The following is a 17,001-nucleotide window of genomic DNA, read 5'->3' as shown; positions in this document are numbered from 1 at the left end:
GGCGGACTCGAGCCAACCTGCCGCCGCTCCCGCTAGTAGCGTGAGCCCGGGCCGGTCGGGCCCATTCAGTCCTCGGAGGTGCGCCAAGGCCCCAGCAGGCAACTCCGCCTTTGTTTTGATAAAACGTGAACAGAAAGGCCCCCAAAGTAATACCATATTTGGGGGAATTGGAAGCTGATAAAGAACTGTTTTGAAACGCTAAAGATTGCCTATTGCTAGAAAGAACTGTGGCAACCCAACTAAGTAAACTGGAACCGCTATTGAAAGTTTGACAACTGTATTTACAAGCCTGCTTGAAATTTATATAAAGAAGATATATTTTTACAAATACAGTTTGGTGTCATTGTGTGGTGGGTTGGTGGTGATGGTGTAATGTTGCAAATGTTTAACCCTACATGCCCCAGAGATTAGCCTAAGACTGCTTAAGCCACACTACCTAGAGGGTAAGCAGAGGTTGTCTTGAAGGTAACCCTCAGCCCTGACGGGGAAGAGAGAGTCCCTGCTTGTCGCCAGTGCTGCACTGCGCCAACTAGAGACTCCCCCTTCCTACACCACCCTACTAAAACGCAGAGCCCCAGCCCCAAAGTAAGGTCGACTCTAGGCCCAACACCTCATAATGTGATACCTGATAAACAAGGTAACATCTCTGGCAGAAGTGACCATATAAATTTACCCCCAATAGCCGCCCCTTTTGTATGTGTACTTTCGGGTGTTCCAGCACTTAAGAAAGGTATACCTGAAAGACAGCACGACTTAAGAAATAAAGTCGTTTTTTGGCTAACGAAAAACAGACCCCTGCCAGCTAATATTGACGGTAAGCGTCAGAAGGGTGGGTTGGCTGGGACCGCTCCCTAAGGACACTAAAGGGGACCTTGTCCTGATAAGATTTAGAAACGAACGTGTCGTCCCCTACTTACAATCTTGGCACCCTCAACTGGGAGATGGTCCTATATCTACATGGCAATTACATGACTTTTATCCTAGGGCGTCTTACCTCACCCCGATAAGGCCAACAGTACAGGGCAACTATCAATTGGACAGAAATGTATATGTACAAAATGGTTATAAAATGCGGACTTCTAATCAATTTTAGACCTTGCCCCGAATATGGCGTGGATCACATTATATTAATTTAGACAGGGAAAATCCCCTAATTGATTTAAAGCTAATTTAACATGCTTTAAATATCTATATATTAAACTCTGTAAAATGTTGTTTTCTTTTAAAACGTGTAAATAACTATTTTTAACATGATGTAATTATTATGACTGCTCCTTATAATCTGTATGCTTTTATGATTTATATTTTTTTAAATCGAATAAAGTTGAATTGAATTTACAGTGTGTATGTGAATTTCTGAGTGATCTGTGAGCAGATGTCACAGTGTCTGAGTGGCTGTGTGAATGAGAGGGTTTATGAGTGGCTGTGAGAGTATGTGAGTGGGTCTGTGAGTGAGTGCATGTGTATGTCTGAGCAAGTCTGCCAATGGGTGCATGAGTGTCTGAGTTTGTCTGTGAGTGGGTGTGTCAGTGTCTGATTAGGACTGTGACTAGGCGTGGGAGACTGTGAGTGGGTACATGAGTGTTTGAGTGGGTCTGTAAATGGGTGTGAGAGTGTTGGCATGAGTTGCTGAGTAGGTACATGAATTTCTGAGTGGGTCTGTAAGTGGGTGTGAGAGTGTCTGAGTGTGTCTGCCAGTAAGCCTTTGAGTGTCTGAGTATGTCTGTGAGCAGATGTGAGACTGTCTGTGTGGGTCTGTGAGCAGGTGTATGAGTGTCTGAGTGGGCCTGTGAGTGGGTATGTTAGTGTCTGAGCAGAATTGTGAATGGGTGTGAGAGGGTCTGAGTGGGTCTGTGAGTAGGTGTGTGAGAGTCTGAATAGATCAATAAGTGGGTATGAGAGTGTCTGCACGAGTCTCTGAATGGAAGCATGAGTGTCTGTGTGGGTCTTTAAGACAGTGTGAGAGGGTCTGAGTGGGTCTGGCAATGGGTATGGAGTATGTGTCAAGACCACTCACCTGAAGCTCCATGTCTTCCTTTCTGGAGATGCTAGGGCCCAATACCTCCTGGAACCCTTCTTAGCTACAATGTGTTTTTTTAGGTGTATACACTGAGCTGTGTGTGGCACCAAGGGGAAGGATGTTGGGATGAGACACTGGAGCGCTGGGAATCCTCTTCATAACTGGTATCTTGGATGGAAGTAAATGTGACGTGCGCTCAAACTTGGTTTAAAGTGGGTCATATGACGTGAGGTGTTCTCCAAGAAAACCGGAGTAATGTTATCATTCACTAATGTGGAATCATTCTAACATGGTTTAATAAGGGTTCGCACATGCCTAGCAGAGTTCGTACTCTACTCCTTTCATGTGAGGGAAAAAGGCATTGGATCACATTCACTCTTGTGGATTATATGCCCATTAATTCATAATACTGTTGCATAATACTGGTGCAAAATAACAATAAACATTACTGCATAAGAAAGTACACTCAAAGTACTAGTAAAGAATTGTCAGGCTCCACCGTCGTACCTTTTCAGGATTGTGCTGATTTGCCTATGGCTTCCCCCGCACGACGTCCCCAAGAGTCTGGAGTATATACACAGACTACTAGGATAGTCAGGTGAGGGAAGGAAAGGAAAGGGACAGCAGGGAAGGAGACCTGAAACGACAATAACATACACTAAGTATATATATCTTCAGCAAGCACTCCGGATAACATCAGCACAAAACACCCTAATGCTAACCCCTGTATAAACCTTGTCCCTACCTGTAAAGAAAAATATTGAAGGCGTAAATCAGGGTTGAGGAATGAGGTGAGAAAAGAGATTCATCTACTGCAATAGAAAAAACATACGGCAGGTTTGTGTGATTCGCCTATTGATTTTTGATGCAAGGCTATTCCTATTAACATAACCACAACATACCTATATGTACATGAAATCACGTCTTGTAAATAGATGAATCCCTCTGAGTCTCCTCCCAGTTCAGCTCCCCTGCATTTAGAACATAAAATAAACAGCAATGTGAAACAACGAAAGGAAATCTTATCAAGCCTGGGTTAATAGAGTCTTAACCTTGTTAGCTGTAGAATACAACCTTGGAAGTCTGGTGTCTACAGTTCCCCAAACAGCACCTCCAAAGTAGGAAACAAATAGATGAAATGAGTATGGTTGGAGCCCCAACCAATCCTTAATCCACTCACAGGAACACCACATAAAATGTCATAACACGTGTTCTACTCAGATCTCCGATTACACAGAGAACAAAAGTTGCCTGGCTGCTCTCCGTAGAAACACAGCAGAATGTTTGTCTCTGCCGCGTGAGCAGCCCCAGATCACGTTCCTTGACGAGATTTCGGCTCGCCTCCCAAAAGGACCTGAACCAACCTTTGGTACGGAGTCCACCGGCGACGATCACTTCAAACAGAGGCAGGCTTACCGGTACTGCAGCAACGATACCAACCTCAGCCTCGGACTTCAAAAGAATTATCGGCCCCGCCATCACCGAAGAGCAGTGTTTAACTTCTGATTTTGCGTGCCATGCGTCAAGCACGCAACGTCCTCCCCGAGCATGCCGGGAACTGTAGTTTCCGGTGGCTTGAGTTCTCGCAGATGCCGATCAGCGACCCACAAATGTACGGATCCTGACAAGAATATTCATGCTTGACACGAGTAATGGGCGTTTCCCTGATAGTCAACTTGTAAAGGCATTTAAAGGTTTCTAATCATTGTTGACATGTTTCTTGATCATCTGCTCTGATCACCTGCTTTCAGAACACAGTATGACCTTCTCCGCACTCATGTGCTTTCAGTACACAGTGCAATATGCCAATACAATATGACGTGCCTAGGAATTTAAAATAAAATAATTAACTGAATGTGTCCTATCACCCACATATGTCTCACGCTATGTACTGCATATGATGTAATACACTTACTAGTGTTCTGAGTCCTGATTACTTAGGGTCATGAGTGCCAGAATCGTTACAGTCGCCCCTCTCAAAGAACACCCCACTAAGCGTGGTTTTTCTGGTTGACGGACATGGAACTGTCTTTTGTAACCAAGGGGCATGTACATCTGAAGCTGGTTCCCACAAATTTGCAGTAGCATAATACCCTTCCCATGCAATTAAATACTGTAGGTGTCCTCTCATACATTTTGAATCAAGTATGCATTGTACCTCATATTCTAAAAGCCCATTGACCAATAGAGGAGGGGGGTGGTGTATCTGAGCGTGTATCTGAGTGATATGGTTTTAGGAGGGATACATTAAATACCGGATGAATTGCCTATTCCTCATGCCAGCTTAATTTCATAGCCCTAGAATCACTATCTGTGTGATGCTAAAGGGGCAAATGAACCTGAGTATGAGTTTACGTGGTCCATTTTTGTGTGGGTTCTCCTTTTTTGTCTGCTTTTTTTTTCATGGTAGTTTTGTTTTTTTGTAGGGCTAATTTAGCTTGTTTCTGAACTTCCAGTCAGTCAGTCAGTCATATTAGCTTTATTTCGATATAAAAACATATCTTAAAAGCTTCAAATTACAATTGTAATGGATAAAAGACTACATAGTAAAAAATGCAAAACATGTTCACAAGAAATAAATGCACTATTAATGACTATATGAAAAAGGTTCACCATTATCCATATGTTTAAAAGTTAAAAAATGGGGTTAAAAAAAACCCAATAATAATAATATGTGCTCCATAAGATAAAAATGGATAGAATTAATCAAGAACAAATGGCTCGTAGGAACATGAAGCAGAAAAAAGTACAGTTTCCTTAAAATACAAATACAAATAGCACATAGCAGCATTATAGGAGAGTTTTAAACAATTTCATTCTGATGTTCCAGGCCCAGCTCAGGAATTTGGCTAAGCCACATGCACACAGGGGACGCGCATCAAATCTTAAAATGCGTAGCGCTGCAAGATGACTACGAGTGCCCAACTCCCTACAGAGTGGCTTGAGCCAACATTCCCTTGGCACTCTATAGGCTGGGCATACAAACAAGATGTGTGCTATTGTTTCTGGAATAGCCTCAAAGGTTGGGCAAGTAATAGGTAGTGTGATAGGGGGCCTTCCACCGGGCTGTTATATCGCGAGTGGAGAGGGAGCCGACCCTAAATGCAAAGAACAAGGCTCGGTCATGAGGTTTTTGTATAACATCTAGATATTGTTCATAGCAAGTGGAACTTTTATGTTGCATGAACTCCTCGGATAGCCTACCAAGTTTAGGATCAAGGAGGCACCTAGTGCGAACCCAGGACCAGTAAACTCTCTTGAGTTCTGCTTTGGGTGGGGCAGTTCTATTTTCCCACGCTTCCTTAAGACCAAGGTCGTACAGCAACATTTTTAACTCCCTTACCTATGCCAGCCATCCATACTCATCAGTTCATCTAGCCCTGCTGTGTACCCTGCCAATTCAAGGGTTCGCCATAGGCGGGCCCACAGCAGTAAGGGCCGCAGTCTGGCCAAATCTCTCAATGCGTGGCACCCCAAATCCTGCAACAAGGGTCTAGTGGGGGTCCTTTGCGGCAACCTCATAAGATCTTTTAAAAATTACAAGCGCCGAGATACCCTCATGGGTCGATTCGTGCGCTATACAAGTACTACTACAAGTACTACTACATATGTGTCTAAGCTGTATGCAGGGAGAATGGGGTGGGAACTTTCGTCGTGTGTACATCGGTGTTCGGTGTCCCTGCTGTAGCCAAGGACGTACAGTCTCTTGTAGAGTTCTCATTGTCGCAGTCTCCTGCATGCAAGAAAGGTTCCCATACTTGAAGAAACAGGTCAGATTGGTCCTGGAGATTGTAGATAACTCCCTCATGTGAGGCCGTGTTGATCATGGCCGTTAGCCAGGCCTCCTGTGATGGCAGGGAAGGGGACCTCCATTGTCGCGGAATACATATTTTTGTCATGGCCAGTTCCGTGTGGAGAAGACGGCGCTGTGGTCTCGAAAGCTCTGGAGAGTGCTGCAGGTTGTGCAGGAGGATGACGGCTGGGGCTAATGGTAATTTCAGAGGCATAGTAACACTCAAGACCAAATAGTCACTATTGACTATTCATTCACTATTCTGTGGTTCCATGGAACTTAAAAATGCCTGAAATGTGTTAATGAAAATGAAAATAGTTGAATGTGTAATTCAGACTGGATAGTGTGGTTGGAGTATAGAGTTATTGGTTCAAGTAGGAGACAGCCTTGTGAAAATATGAACTTTTGAGAAGGAAACACAAGGGTTTAGATGGATACAGAGCAAAGAGAGGTTTAGGTGATGGTGGAAAAAGCGGAAAGTGATTGTGACCATGTTTTTGAAGTGAGAGGGAAGAATTCTGGTTTCTTTGAAGGTGCATTTATTGTGTGTTTTGATACAAATACGTGTGTGTGCATATTGATATTTCCGTCTTTAGAGACATCTGGATTGCTGACTTTACTCTTCTATAGGCTTAGATTGTATTGGGGGGGGGGTGCACTAAAATGCATTCGCCAGGGATTTGAAAGAATGAACCATGTGTGATAGTACAATGCTTATGAATGTCATCAGTTGTCGTTTTAGTTGAATGAAGTGTATTAACATATAAGAGCACAGTATAAATGAATAATTATCCTTATTTTAGATATATTTACAGGATTATATATGTGTTGCAAAATAAAATGCTTTTAAGATACATATTGCCAAGTCAGCGTGACTTTGGGCCCTAAGCTTACAGTTGAGAAATTTAACATTCAATGTGAAAGTTCATTTGACATGATGCTAACACCTTTCTTGCATCCCTGATTTAATAGGGTTTTCCCTATTCTTAGTCTAGTGTAGCATTTGGTATAGATTGTGAATGTGAAGAAGGATTGAAGCAATACATCCACTATGCAAATTCTTTTTCTTATATTCTGTGTTGCTGTGACAGAAATTCTTATGTGTTCCTTGCTGTTGAGGACAAATATTGTACATTGTTTTGGTCTTCCTTTAATTAAGGAACAGTGGTAAAACAATAGTAGTCAGGTGAACTACGCACTAATATGTGCTTTTGGTCTTGCACATTGAGGGCAACATTTTTTTTGAAGGATATTTTTTCATCTCCTTATTCAGTATAATTGGAAACGTTTATGTTACAACTGTTGCATGACGCATCTATTACCAAAGTGTTTATTATCTTGCACAAATTAATGCCATGTTTCAATGCATTCTGTCCTTTCAAAGTAATCCATTTATGAACAAGAGAAGAAAGAATGCTCCAATCACAACAATAGTGGTTTACTTAATTAAGAAATACTTTACATGAATTTGCCCCCGGCTCCTCTTCCACTCTCTCACGCAGAGTTTAGGGGTCCCTCATATCGAGCAAATGTGATTTGCATTGCTAACAATTATGCTCGTAATGTGTGATGATGAATGAATATTGTCCTCATCCTGGCCACATGTATTAGACAGGAAGTATTTAATGAAGAGTGATGTTCGATGTTCAATGCATCAATGATTACACTGTTTTTTCTATGAGTTATACCACACGTGTAGCACAATGGGATATAGATGGGGTGTGCACAATGGGGTGGAGTTATATAACTGATTTCTCTCATAGATAATGAGTTGTTTTTATCAAGGTATGGCATTTTCTGCACTCAAGAGCTATGAGACGTATTAAACCATTGGATTAAGATTTGCTTCCATCTTTCTGAAGTCATTACAGTGAACTAGAGACATATTTTGCTCGTGCCAGTGCTAACACCCGCAGCCATACACAATGGATAGCAATGATGACAAATGATGAGAGAGCAAACCACAAAGTCTCCTTGTAGCGTGCTTGTGCCCCTCCACACTCACAGATTTTCCAGGAGGTGTGGCTGCGCAATTAAGGCATCTGAGACCTACTAATCCAAGACAGTACACCTACAGGTCAGATACAGGCAAGAAATGAAAAAGTTTTGTGGACACCAGCACAAGTACAACATCCTTGGGAACAGTGACACAGAAACAGCTAATGTGCAAAGAGGGCTTGCGGGTCACACAGAAATTGCAAAGCGCATATCACCCACTAGCAGCAGAGGCCGTTGAGAGAAGAAATGGTGGGTGGAAGAACTAAATAGGGAGTATTTGTGTATCCACTGAACTATCCTCATCTGATGCACTGCCATTAGCTTTGTTGTCCATGAGAAGCCCTCCAGGTGAAGTTAAACAACTGAGCCCCCATCATCCAGTGCTGCAGGGTCTTCCTGTCTGTGTAACACTAACTGGATATGGTCTCCAACCAGGAGTCTGGGGCCTTGCCAGTGCTCACATCAAACATCGTCACCACCTTCCCAGCTGTTCTTCCAGACAACTACTACAGCTATCAAGTATGAAAGGCTGACCTTTAGTGTGCCCGGCCCTCACACCTAGAAGGTGCCCCATCACTAAAACACCGACAAAGACCAGGGTACATCGACTTCATCGCCTTCATCATCTGCAGCTCTGGCTGAAAGATGTTGTTGGAACATGCGTCCTAGAACACCTCACCTTTGTTCTGGAGTATCTATTGCTCAAGTGCTGGTAACCTCTGATGCAATAAATAAGGTACAGAAAATGGTTAATTTTAAAGGTTTCTTTGCAATTTATTGAGGCCACTACAACTAGCACCTCTACAGGGCCCGCCAAGGAATGGTTATAGGTACCAAAAGTTATCTGTGCTATTGTACTGCCTGTGGTGCCTATAGAGTTAATAGAAATGATGCCTGCTACAAAATACATACATTTACTGACACTGAGACTTTGAACTTTTTCCCAGATTGGCAATACAACTAAAATGGCAAACATGCTTGGAGGGCAAAGGACTATGTTGAATGGAAAGTGAACGATGATGAAAATGTACATGTATTATGTCATCTAGTATCTGCGCACACCTGCTCCAACAGTGCCTAGTAGATAATAACTCATAGAGTAATAGGGAACATCACATCTTACCATCTATAGCTGTGAAGAAGGTACACATATATGAAAGTTTCATCACCTGTCTAATGAGAAGATGTCATAAAAAACAGAGTATTACAGAGCTCTGGGTTAAGGATAGTACTAGGAGGTGTCCTTCATGGGTTTAGAAATAGTCAAGCAAGCAGTGGCACAACTATGTGTCCCAGATTCCCCAGTGACCAACACACCCTACCACAGATAGAAACACATAATGTATCTACCGAAGTTTGACCAAGGGGCACTCATGATAATGCCACACAGTATAAGCAATACCTGCCCAAGAGAGCAGCAGTGTGAGGATCACGTTCAGGCTCCTCACCCACGCACACACGGCTCTCCACGGCCTGGGCCCCAAGTACCTCAACGACCGCCTGACCCTCTACACGCCCACCCGCCAGTCCGATCGACCAGCCACGCCCTAGCCACCGTACCACGCATCCGCAGAGTCACCGCCAAGACCTGGAGCTCCCTCCCCATCCACCTTCGGCTGACCCAGGACCATCTCTCCTTCAGGAAGCAACTCAAGACCTGGCTGTTCGAGCAGTAACGCACCCCTCTCAACCAGCGCCTTGAGACCCTTCCGGGTGAGTAGCGCGCTATACAAATGCTATGATTGATTGATTGATACAATGTCTAGACCTAAACACTGACAGTACTAGGAGGATTAGGAACAGTATGTCATCGGTGATGATCAGAGGACGGGATGTGGAACCGTGTTTTATTTTATGTGGAATCAATTTTGTTTTGGTTACGATTTGTGAAATTCAATGATGATAAGCCTGAATAATATGTGCAGAAATAGAATGATATCGCATAAAGTAATATACCTGGATAAACTAGACAGCTTGTGATGCAAGGCGTGCTCAAGAACACTACTTGCAACATGCATTAGCTAGCTAGTCAGCTACAGACACTGTTACCATACCATATGAGATAAAGTATCTACCTCTGATTGGTTACCTCATTTCTTATGCTTGGCAAATCCCCACTGTTCCAACTCTGGACATTTGAGTAGCACCACCCTGTACCATGCAGGTGGCACACACTATTAGCTTCTTCTGATTGGCCCTGTATCTAATAATTGTGCAAGCCTGTACTGTCTGATGTTGAATCACATGGTGTATTAGTTCATAATTCAGAACAAATTTTGTTGAACTAGTAATTTTATTGGACATGTACCAAAACACCTTTTTTTGTTTTTTGAAGACGTAAAAGGCTGTGCTTGACTTCAGCAATTTGGACACTTGGTTACCAAGCCAGCTGTCCCCGTGTACAGGTATAGTAAATAATCTACATGTGAGCCTGATGGAGTTTGTGCTTTGTATTAATATTTAAGCTTCACCATACTTGTTTCTGGTCCTCGGAGGACATGGCCTGGCAGTTCAGGCGGGACTGTTCCTATGGGGAGTAGGGTCAGAACTGATTTGCATATTGATGGGTCCAAACTGGGGTGGCGTGGTGAGCAAAACATGATGGCCTGAATTTTTGATTTGTTCAGCATTCCATCCATCATTTCTTCTTATCTTTTTGCTTTTAGAGCACAGTTTTTTTCTTGTCCTAACCATTGGTGCATTCTGCCAGTATCCTGGGTCACATGACTGTGAATGGCTGTGCTGTTAAAGTTTGTGTTTTCCTGACGAAGAGTGACACACAATGGGTTTAGGTTTGAACAGGATGAGCCATCCTGCCAGAAGTGCGAGCATTGAAGCTGTACACTGTCCCACTTGCTCTTCAAATGGCTTGCCTTTATGTTACAAAAAAGGAACCCATTACTAGCCTTTTGCCACCCCAGAATTCTGTGAGCATTGACCGGGGAAGGGAAGATGTGTGGTAGGACAGGATATTCCTCCTCAAACATACCCTGGCACCAGGTATAAATATTGGGCTTCCTGTTCACTCTTCAGCATACTCCTGGACCTATGAACATTATGGAAAGAGGAGTGCCCTGCTACCGGAAGACTGCCCTACTGCTACCAGAGCGTTGCCCTGCTGTCTGAGGAGTGCCTTAATTTGGTGAGTTTTGTGGTTCACCATTATAAGGACTGTGGTTGCTGCTTGAGCAGGTCTTCAACCCCTTAGGCAATATCCATAATAAGGCTAGAAAGAAATGGTTTAGCAGTACCGGTCGCCTTCCATGGTGTATCATATGCCCAAACACTAACAAGGAATGTGAAATATGTGTCAGAATGGGACTCTTTATTTGTGTTCAGTTCTAATAGCCAGGAAGAAGGAGAGAAGGAACAATGTAATCATCATGGAAGATGATGTATTACCTATTGCAAAAGTGTCATAGGCATGTTTCTGATGGAGGACACATTCACAGTGACTTGGATTAAAGTGCTATAAAGTGAGGTCACTTGGGCTTTCACCGTCACAGCTAGTCGGGTGTCAGTATGGACTATGTCAAGCACAGTTAGGTAGGTCACAGTATTGTAAAAGGAAGAAGAGAATTCTGTGATAAGTAAAATCAGGAAAAAGGTTATCATTGGTGTAATTAAGTTCCAGGATAGGAATTTTCCCTTTATTGTAAAATGTATTTATTTATTTATAAGTCTTATAGAGCGCACTGTCGCCTTGCAGGCATCCTGGCGCTGATGCTCCATGAGAAGTGAGGAAGAGAGGAGTCAGGAAAGAACCAAAGAACTCAGCCAATGGGGAACAGCCAGGTCTTCACACATTTTCTAAACGGGAGGAGTTTGTCAACTTGTCTAATCTCCCGAGGTAGACTGTTCCAGAGTTTGGCAGTTTGGCTGCAGCCACCCTAAAGGATCTTCCTCCTGCCCTGACTTTCTTGAATCTAGGGATTCTCACCAGCCGGGCAGAGGAAGAACGAAGCGCCCTGGTGGGGGTGTACCAGGCAAATTTAGATTGCAATGCTCTAGGGCCTAGTCCATGAATGGCTTTAAACACAAGGCAGAGAGACTTAAATTGTACTCTCTGCCTGAGGGGAAGCCAGTGGAGTTCAGCCAGAGCTGCCGATGCAGATGCTCTTCTAGGCCAACCCAAGGCCATTTTAGCAGCCACTGATTGAATTCTTTGCAGTCTATCTAACAGAAAGCTGGGGGACTCAAGTAGGAGGCCATTACAATAGTCAAGTCTGCTCACGATTGTAAATCTGTTCACCAAAGCACGAGCGTGGGTCGGTAATAGTGGCATAATCTTGCGAAGGGACCTAATCAGGGCAAAGCAGCAAGACACGGTATTCGCAGCCTGAGCCTCCATGGTCAACTTGTTGTCTAACATAATGCCAAGGTTACGCACAGTTTTAACTGGCAAAACCTTAGTCAATGTTTCAGGAGGCTAGAAATTGTCAGGAAAGGGACACGGGACCCTGTTCCCCGCAAGGAAAAGCACCTCAGTTTTGGCCGGCGTTAAATTGGAGGGAGTTGTCCTGTAGCCAGCCGGCAATATCCCACAGACACTCATGAAACACCTTCATCGGTGTCGAGTCCTCACCCTCAAAGGAGAGGATCAGTTGAGTGTCGTCCGCATAATTGATCGTATTGATCTTATATGATTTGATCAAAGATATCAAAGGTTTTAAATAAAAATTGAACAGAATGGGGCTGATTGCCGAACCCTGAGGGACTACGTGCAGCACAGGGAAGAACGCAGATTGAAAAGGGGGGAGGGACACAGCCTGCTAACTATCCTTCAGAAAGGACCAAAACCAGCGTAGGGCACAGCCTCTCACCCCGGCCTCGCGTAGTCTACTCAGGAGGGTCACATGGTTGACGGTATCAAATGCGGCAGACAGGTCGAGCAGGATCAAAGCTGCTGCCTGACCTCTGTCTGCACGCTTTGAAGCTCATCCATGGCAGTGACCAGAGCTGTCTCCGCCCCATGGGCCGGGCGAAAGCCGATTTGCAGTTCCTCAAGCTGCTGATATTGCTCCAGATGTTTAGAAAGTGCCACACTGACCCTGCGTTCGACAATCTTTGCAGGAAAAGGTAGCAAGGAGATTGGTCTGTAATTCTTAGAGCATTCTGTATCCAATGATGGTTTTTTCAGCAGTGGGGATACCAGAGCTCGTTTCCAGCAAGCGGGTACCACACCGCTGGCCAAAGACTTGTTGCAGATCAGTCGAAGCGTAGGAAATAATTCCCCCTCATACTCTTTCCAGATCTTGTGCGGGACCGGGTCCAAGGGCGAGCCAGAGGAAATGCCCCCTGCCAGCCTACTGAAGTCCTCCTCCCCAAGGCGCAGAAACTCTGATAATTGATCCGCAGGCTGCCAACAGGGGCCATTATCCCCGCCCTCCAGGGCCTGATCTCCCAGAGTATGGGAGCAGCTGGAATCAGTGGGAATTTTGAGATCGTTGATAATTATCTAAATTTTCTCTCTGAAGAAATTAGCCAAGTTCTCACAGAGCTCCTGCGAAGGGGGTATCGAGTTCTTGGAACAATCGGGACTGGTGAGGCTGTTCAGAATGTTAAAAATGCTCCTAGAACTGTTAGAAGCATTGCAAATCGTGGAGCAAAAGTACTCTGCTTTGGATTTATGAATCAAGGTCTTATACTCGGTAATTTTGAGCTTCCAAAGCAGCCTGTCTGAATCCTTGTAGCCCCCCGCCTCAATTTCCTCTCTGCCTGTTTACATGCTAATTTAGTGGATTTCAGAGTATCAGTAAACCAAGGGGCGGAGGCTCTGCTCTTACGACTAAGTTTTCTTAAAGGGGCATGAGAGTCTACCGTCGTAGTAATCCTGAGGCACAACGAGGCAAAATTCTTGTCGACCTATTTGTCCCAGGAAAAGCAGTCTCCGACCTTAAACATCCGATCTGAGGATCTCAGTCGCGCAAGGGCCTTCCAGTCCCTACACCGAATTTCAGTGGTGGTACATGCAGGCCGGGTCTGGGCAACATAAAAAATAACATAAAATTTAATTAGGAAGTGGCCTGTCCAGTCCATGGGCGAGATTTCCCCCATGTGCAGCAAATGAGGACCCGAGAAGAGAAGGTCAAGGCTATGACCCCCCTTATGCGTAGCACCCAAAATATGCTGAAAAAGGCCCAGGCCTTGGCACGAGTGGAGTAGATTAAGAAACCCCGCATCAAGGGAACCATTTAGCCAAAGATTAAAGTCCCCTAGGACTATTAGTTTATTGTCAGTGGCTGCCATGTTGGTGAGAGCGGTTAACAACGATTGTTGTTGTTGAGAAGTAAAAACCCCAGGGGGTCTATAACAGATTACCCCAGTAAAAATAAGCCCAGCGGCATTTTTTATAGCCAGGCCAAGTAGGTCCACCCCATTAATCGGATCCATAACAATGGTCCCAATTTGGCAGGAGGCCCTATTGATGACCCCCACCCTGCCACCCCTACCGTTAGGTAGAAGTCTGATTTTACTGGAATGTGTGTGGATCCCACAAGTTTCATGTTAGTATTATAGAGGGTGGGTCCTTTCGCCAAACAGAGTGGGACCAATGATTACCTTGGAATGACCACCATCTTTACCATATTCAGCCTGAGATTTAGCTACAATCACATTTTGCTTAACCAATTCTCAAGGGCACTTGTTCCTAAATAGGAGACAGATGGGCTTAGCTTCATGTCTTTTGCTTATTTTTGCAGCATTCCTTTTAAAGAGTTATGAATCATTTATTTTGCAATGAGCAGAGTTAATTTCAGAATTACATAAATGTATTCACATAGAATCAGTATTGATAAATGCAGAATGGTGTTGATTATGAGTTTGTAGGTTTAGCCCAGAAAGCAGAAATAGTACATCTGCCACAGTATGGCAGAAGACAGAGGGAACATTATTTATAGAGACAGATTGTAACAGATTAAAGAGAATAATACTTAATCTGCTCCACTTTATTCACTTAGTCTGCAAGTTATTGAGTTGGGGGTCATGGTCAACTTCAGAGTGAATATGGCAACTCCTACATTTTGGGAAGGTTAGAAATCATCTTTACAAGCTCCATGAGGTACAGAACACCAGAAAGCAGTCTTTAATCTGAGACAAAATGGGACCAGACCAGTCATATCTTGAGGTGAAGCTTAGTATTGACTGCTGAGAGTTTGTGTAAAATGCATAAATATATCTTGCACAAAGGCTATCGGGCCACATGCATCAAGCAAAATACCGGACACAAACGGGCTGATTCATAGACCGGTTCAACCGGTATTTTTCCATTTGGGAGGCATCAGGCCCAAAGCAAATCGCACAATAGGGAATCCCAAATTTTGCGATGACCTATTTTGCGAATGCATTTAGGGAATCACAAATTGCCATTCCCTGGACGCAATGCAGGAAGCAAGAAGAAATTGCAACTCTGCATTAAGGAATCACAATTTTCTACCAAGTTGAAGTTGGTGGTCACTTGCAAATCCTTAGAAAAATTAACTTTTTTGCATTCTTCTAAGTGCCACGTGGCGCACACACATGCCCTTATGTGTGCGCCACATGTGCACACTTACCTGTTTTGGTTGTACAACAGGGTGGCCTTTTGGCCCCCATCACCCTTGAAATTGCATTCCCAATTGCAAGTACCTATTTTGTACTCGCAAATTGTGAATGCCTTCCCAGTCATTGCTATGGACCCTTAGGCCCATAGGAATGAATGGGAAGGCATTCCCTTACAATTCGCTATTAAAGATTCGCTATTAAGGAATATGTAGGAATCATAATTTTTTTTTCAAAACCTACATGCATAGGTAATGGCGACGCCCTAATTGCGATTCCTTAATAAACGCTATTAAGGATTCACAATTCCCTACTTTGATGCATGTGGCCCATAGTTCTTAAACAAGAAAATTCTCTTTCCTTCGAAACAGGAAACTGATAGGTCCACTAGTATAGCACTTCACTGACCATTTATCTGTCATTGGTGAATCGGAGTTCATCTTAGATACCCATTTGCCAAAAAAAAAAAGATGTGAACATTAATTCTTGAATTCTATAAATAATATCAGGAAACTTCACTGCTTACTTAGCCTTTGGTCTAATCGAGTTAAAAGCATCTTACATAAATGTACATCATATGAATCCCGCCCTTTTTTTTTATCAACATTGTCTGTCATGACAAAAGAAGCTTTGCAGTGCTAACTGATAAGAGGTGTTGTATCATGATGTAAAGTTCCTCTTCCCCCAAGGATGGGAAGATGCCTAAATCCTCGGTTGTGTCCTACTTGGAAAAAATGAGCTGTACGGCCCATATTGCCGAGGACTATTCACTGATCTTGCACACCAGACGTAGGCCTAGCTGACTGAGAACCGAATGGAAGACAATTCCATGTGAAAGGCTGTCCAGGATCCACAGGGTCCTGCAGCCCAGGGGACTATGACCAAATCTAACGAATCTCAAAAACATCAGATCCTGAGAAAATTCAGTGTGTGCCCGAGATACTGAACAATTGCACCTGATAGCGAGCCCACATATCCAACTCAACCTGTTCTTTGAACACCTGACCCACTGGCTATTAGTGAGCACCTCTACAATTGACCTAATGATGCACAGGAGAATAGCTGGAGGAAGATCAATCAACCCTATCTTGATTTTGTAGAAGCCAGTATCAACCATTCCTGTTTCCAAAACGAGCTCCAAGATTTCCCCCCTTTCACCTTAGACACCTGGGTGTTTGTTGTTGGATGAGGCTGGTCAGGTTGAGTCCTGTAACATAGGATTCATAGCCCTGTGATTTATGATATATTAACTATTGCTGTTGGAATCACCATTTGAACCCTAATCCTAAAAATGGGAGTATGACTTTGTCCTGCATCTGCCATTGAGCCCAATGGGATTGACTGGCCCCATGGTTTCCCTTTCAACTGTGAACTCATTGTTGTAACCAGCTGTTACCAAAAGACAGGTGAAACCAATTGGGTGCAAGCTATAAGGTATCACACTGCCTCCTCGTACTCAGAACCTTCATGGGAATAGTCTGGACAGGGTACTGATTGCATCAGCTTTGCTCTTCATTACAGGCATTTGGTTCACAAGTTGTGATGTGACTTTGCTCAATTAAATTTTTCAAACAGTTAGCAGCCTCATTTTGTGGTTTGGATTCCCGTATCACTTTTTGTGTAGCGGTCTGAGTTAAGGATAAACATATTT

General features: G+C 43.7%; 1 protein-coding gene across 1 annotated transcript in view; it reads right to left on the bottom strand.

Moving 5' to 3' along the window:
- Positions 1 to 14,389, bottom strand: part of LOC144783164 (uncharacterized) — a 68,114-nt gene extending 53,725 nt beyond the window's left edge. Inside the window, exons 1-2 of the mRNA XM_078662288.1 lie at positions 14,373 to 14,389; positions 12,727 to 13,231 (exon numbers count right to left, since the gene is read on the bottom strand). Coding sequence (XP_078518414.1) covers positions 12,727 to 13,231; positions 14,373 to 14,389 — 522 coding nt within the window. The remainder of the gene's footprint in view (positions 1 to 12,726; positions 13,232 to 14,372) is intronic.
- Between the last annotated feature and the right edge of the window lie 2,612 nt (positions 14,390 to 17,001).

This window comes from Lissotriton helveticus, chromosome 9 (genome assembly GCF_964261635.1).
Source record: "Lissotriton helveticus chromosome 9, aLisHel1.1, whole genome shotgun sequence".
Lineage (NCBI taxonomy): Eukaryota > Metazoa > Chordata > Amphibia > Caudata > Salamandridae > Lissotriton > Lissotriton helveticus.
The sequence above is the reverse complement of the archived record's forward strand: the minus strand, read 5'-3'. Positions and strand labels throughout refer to the sequence as shown.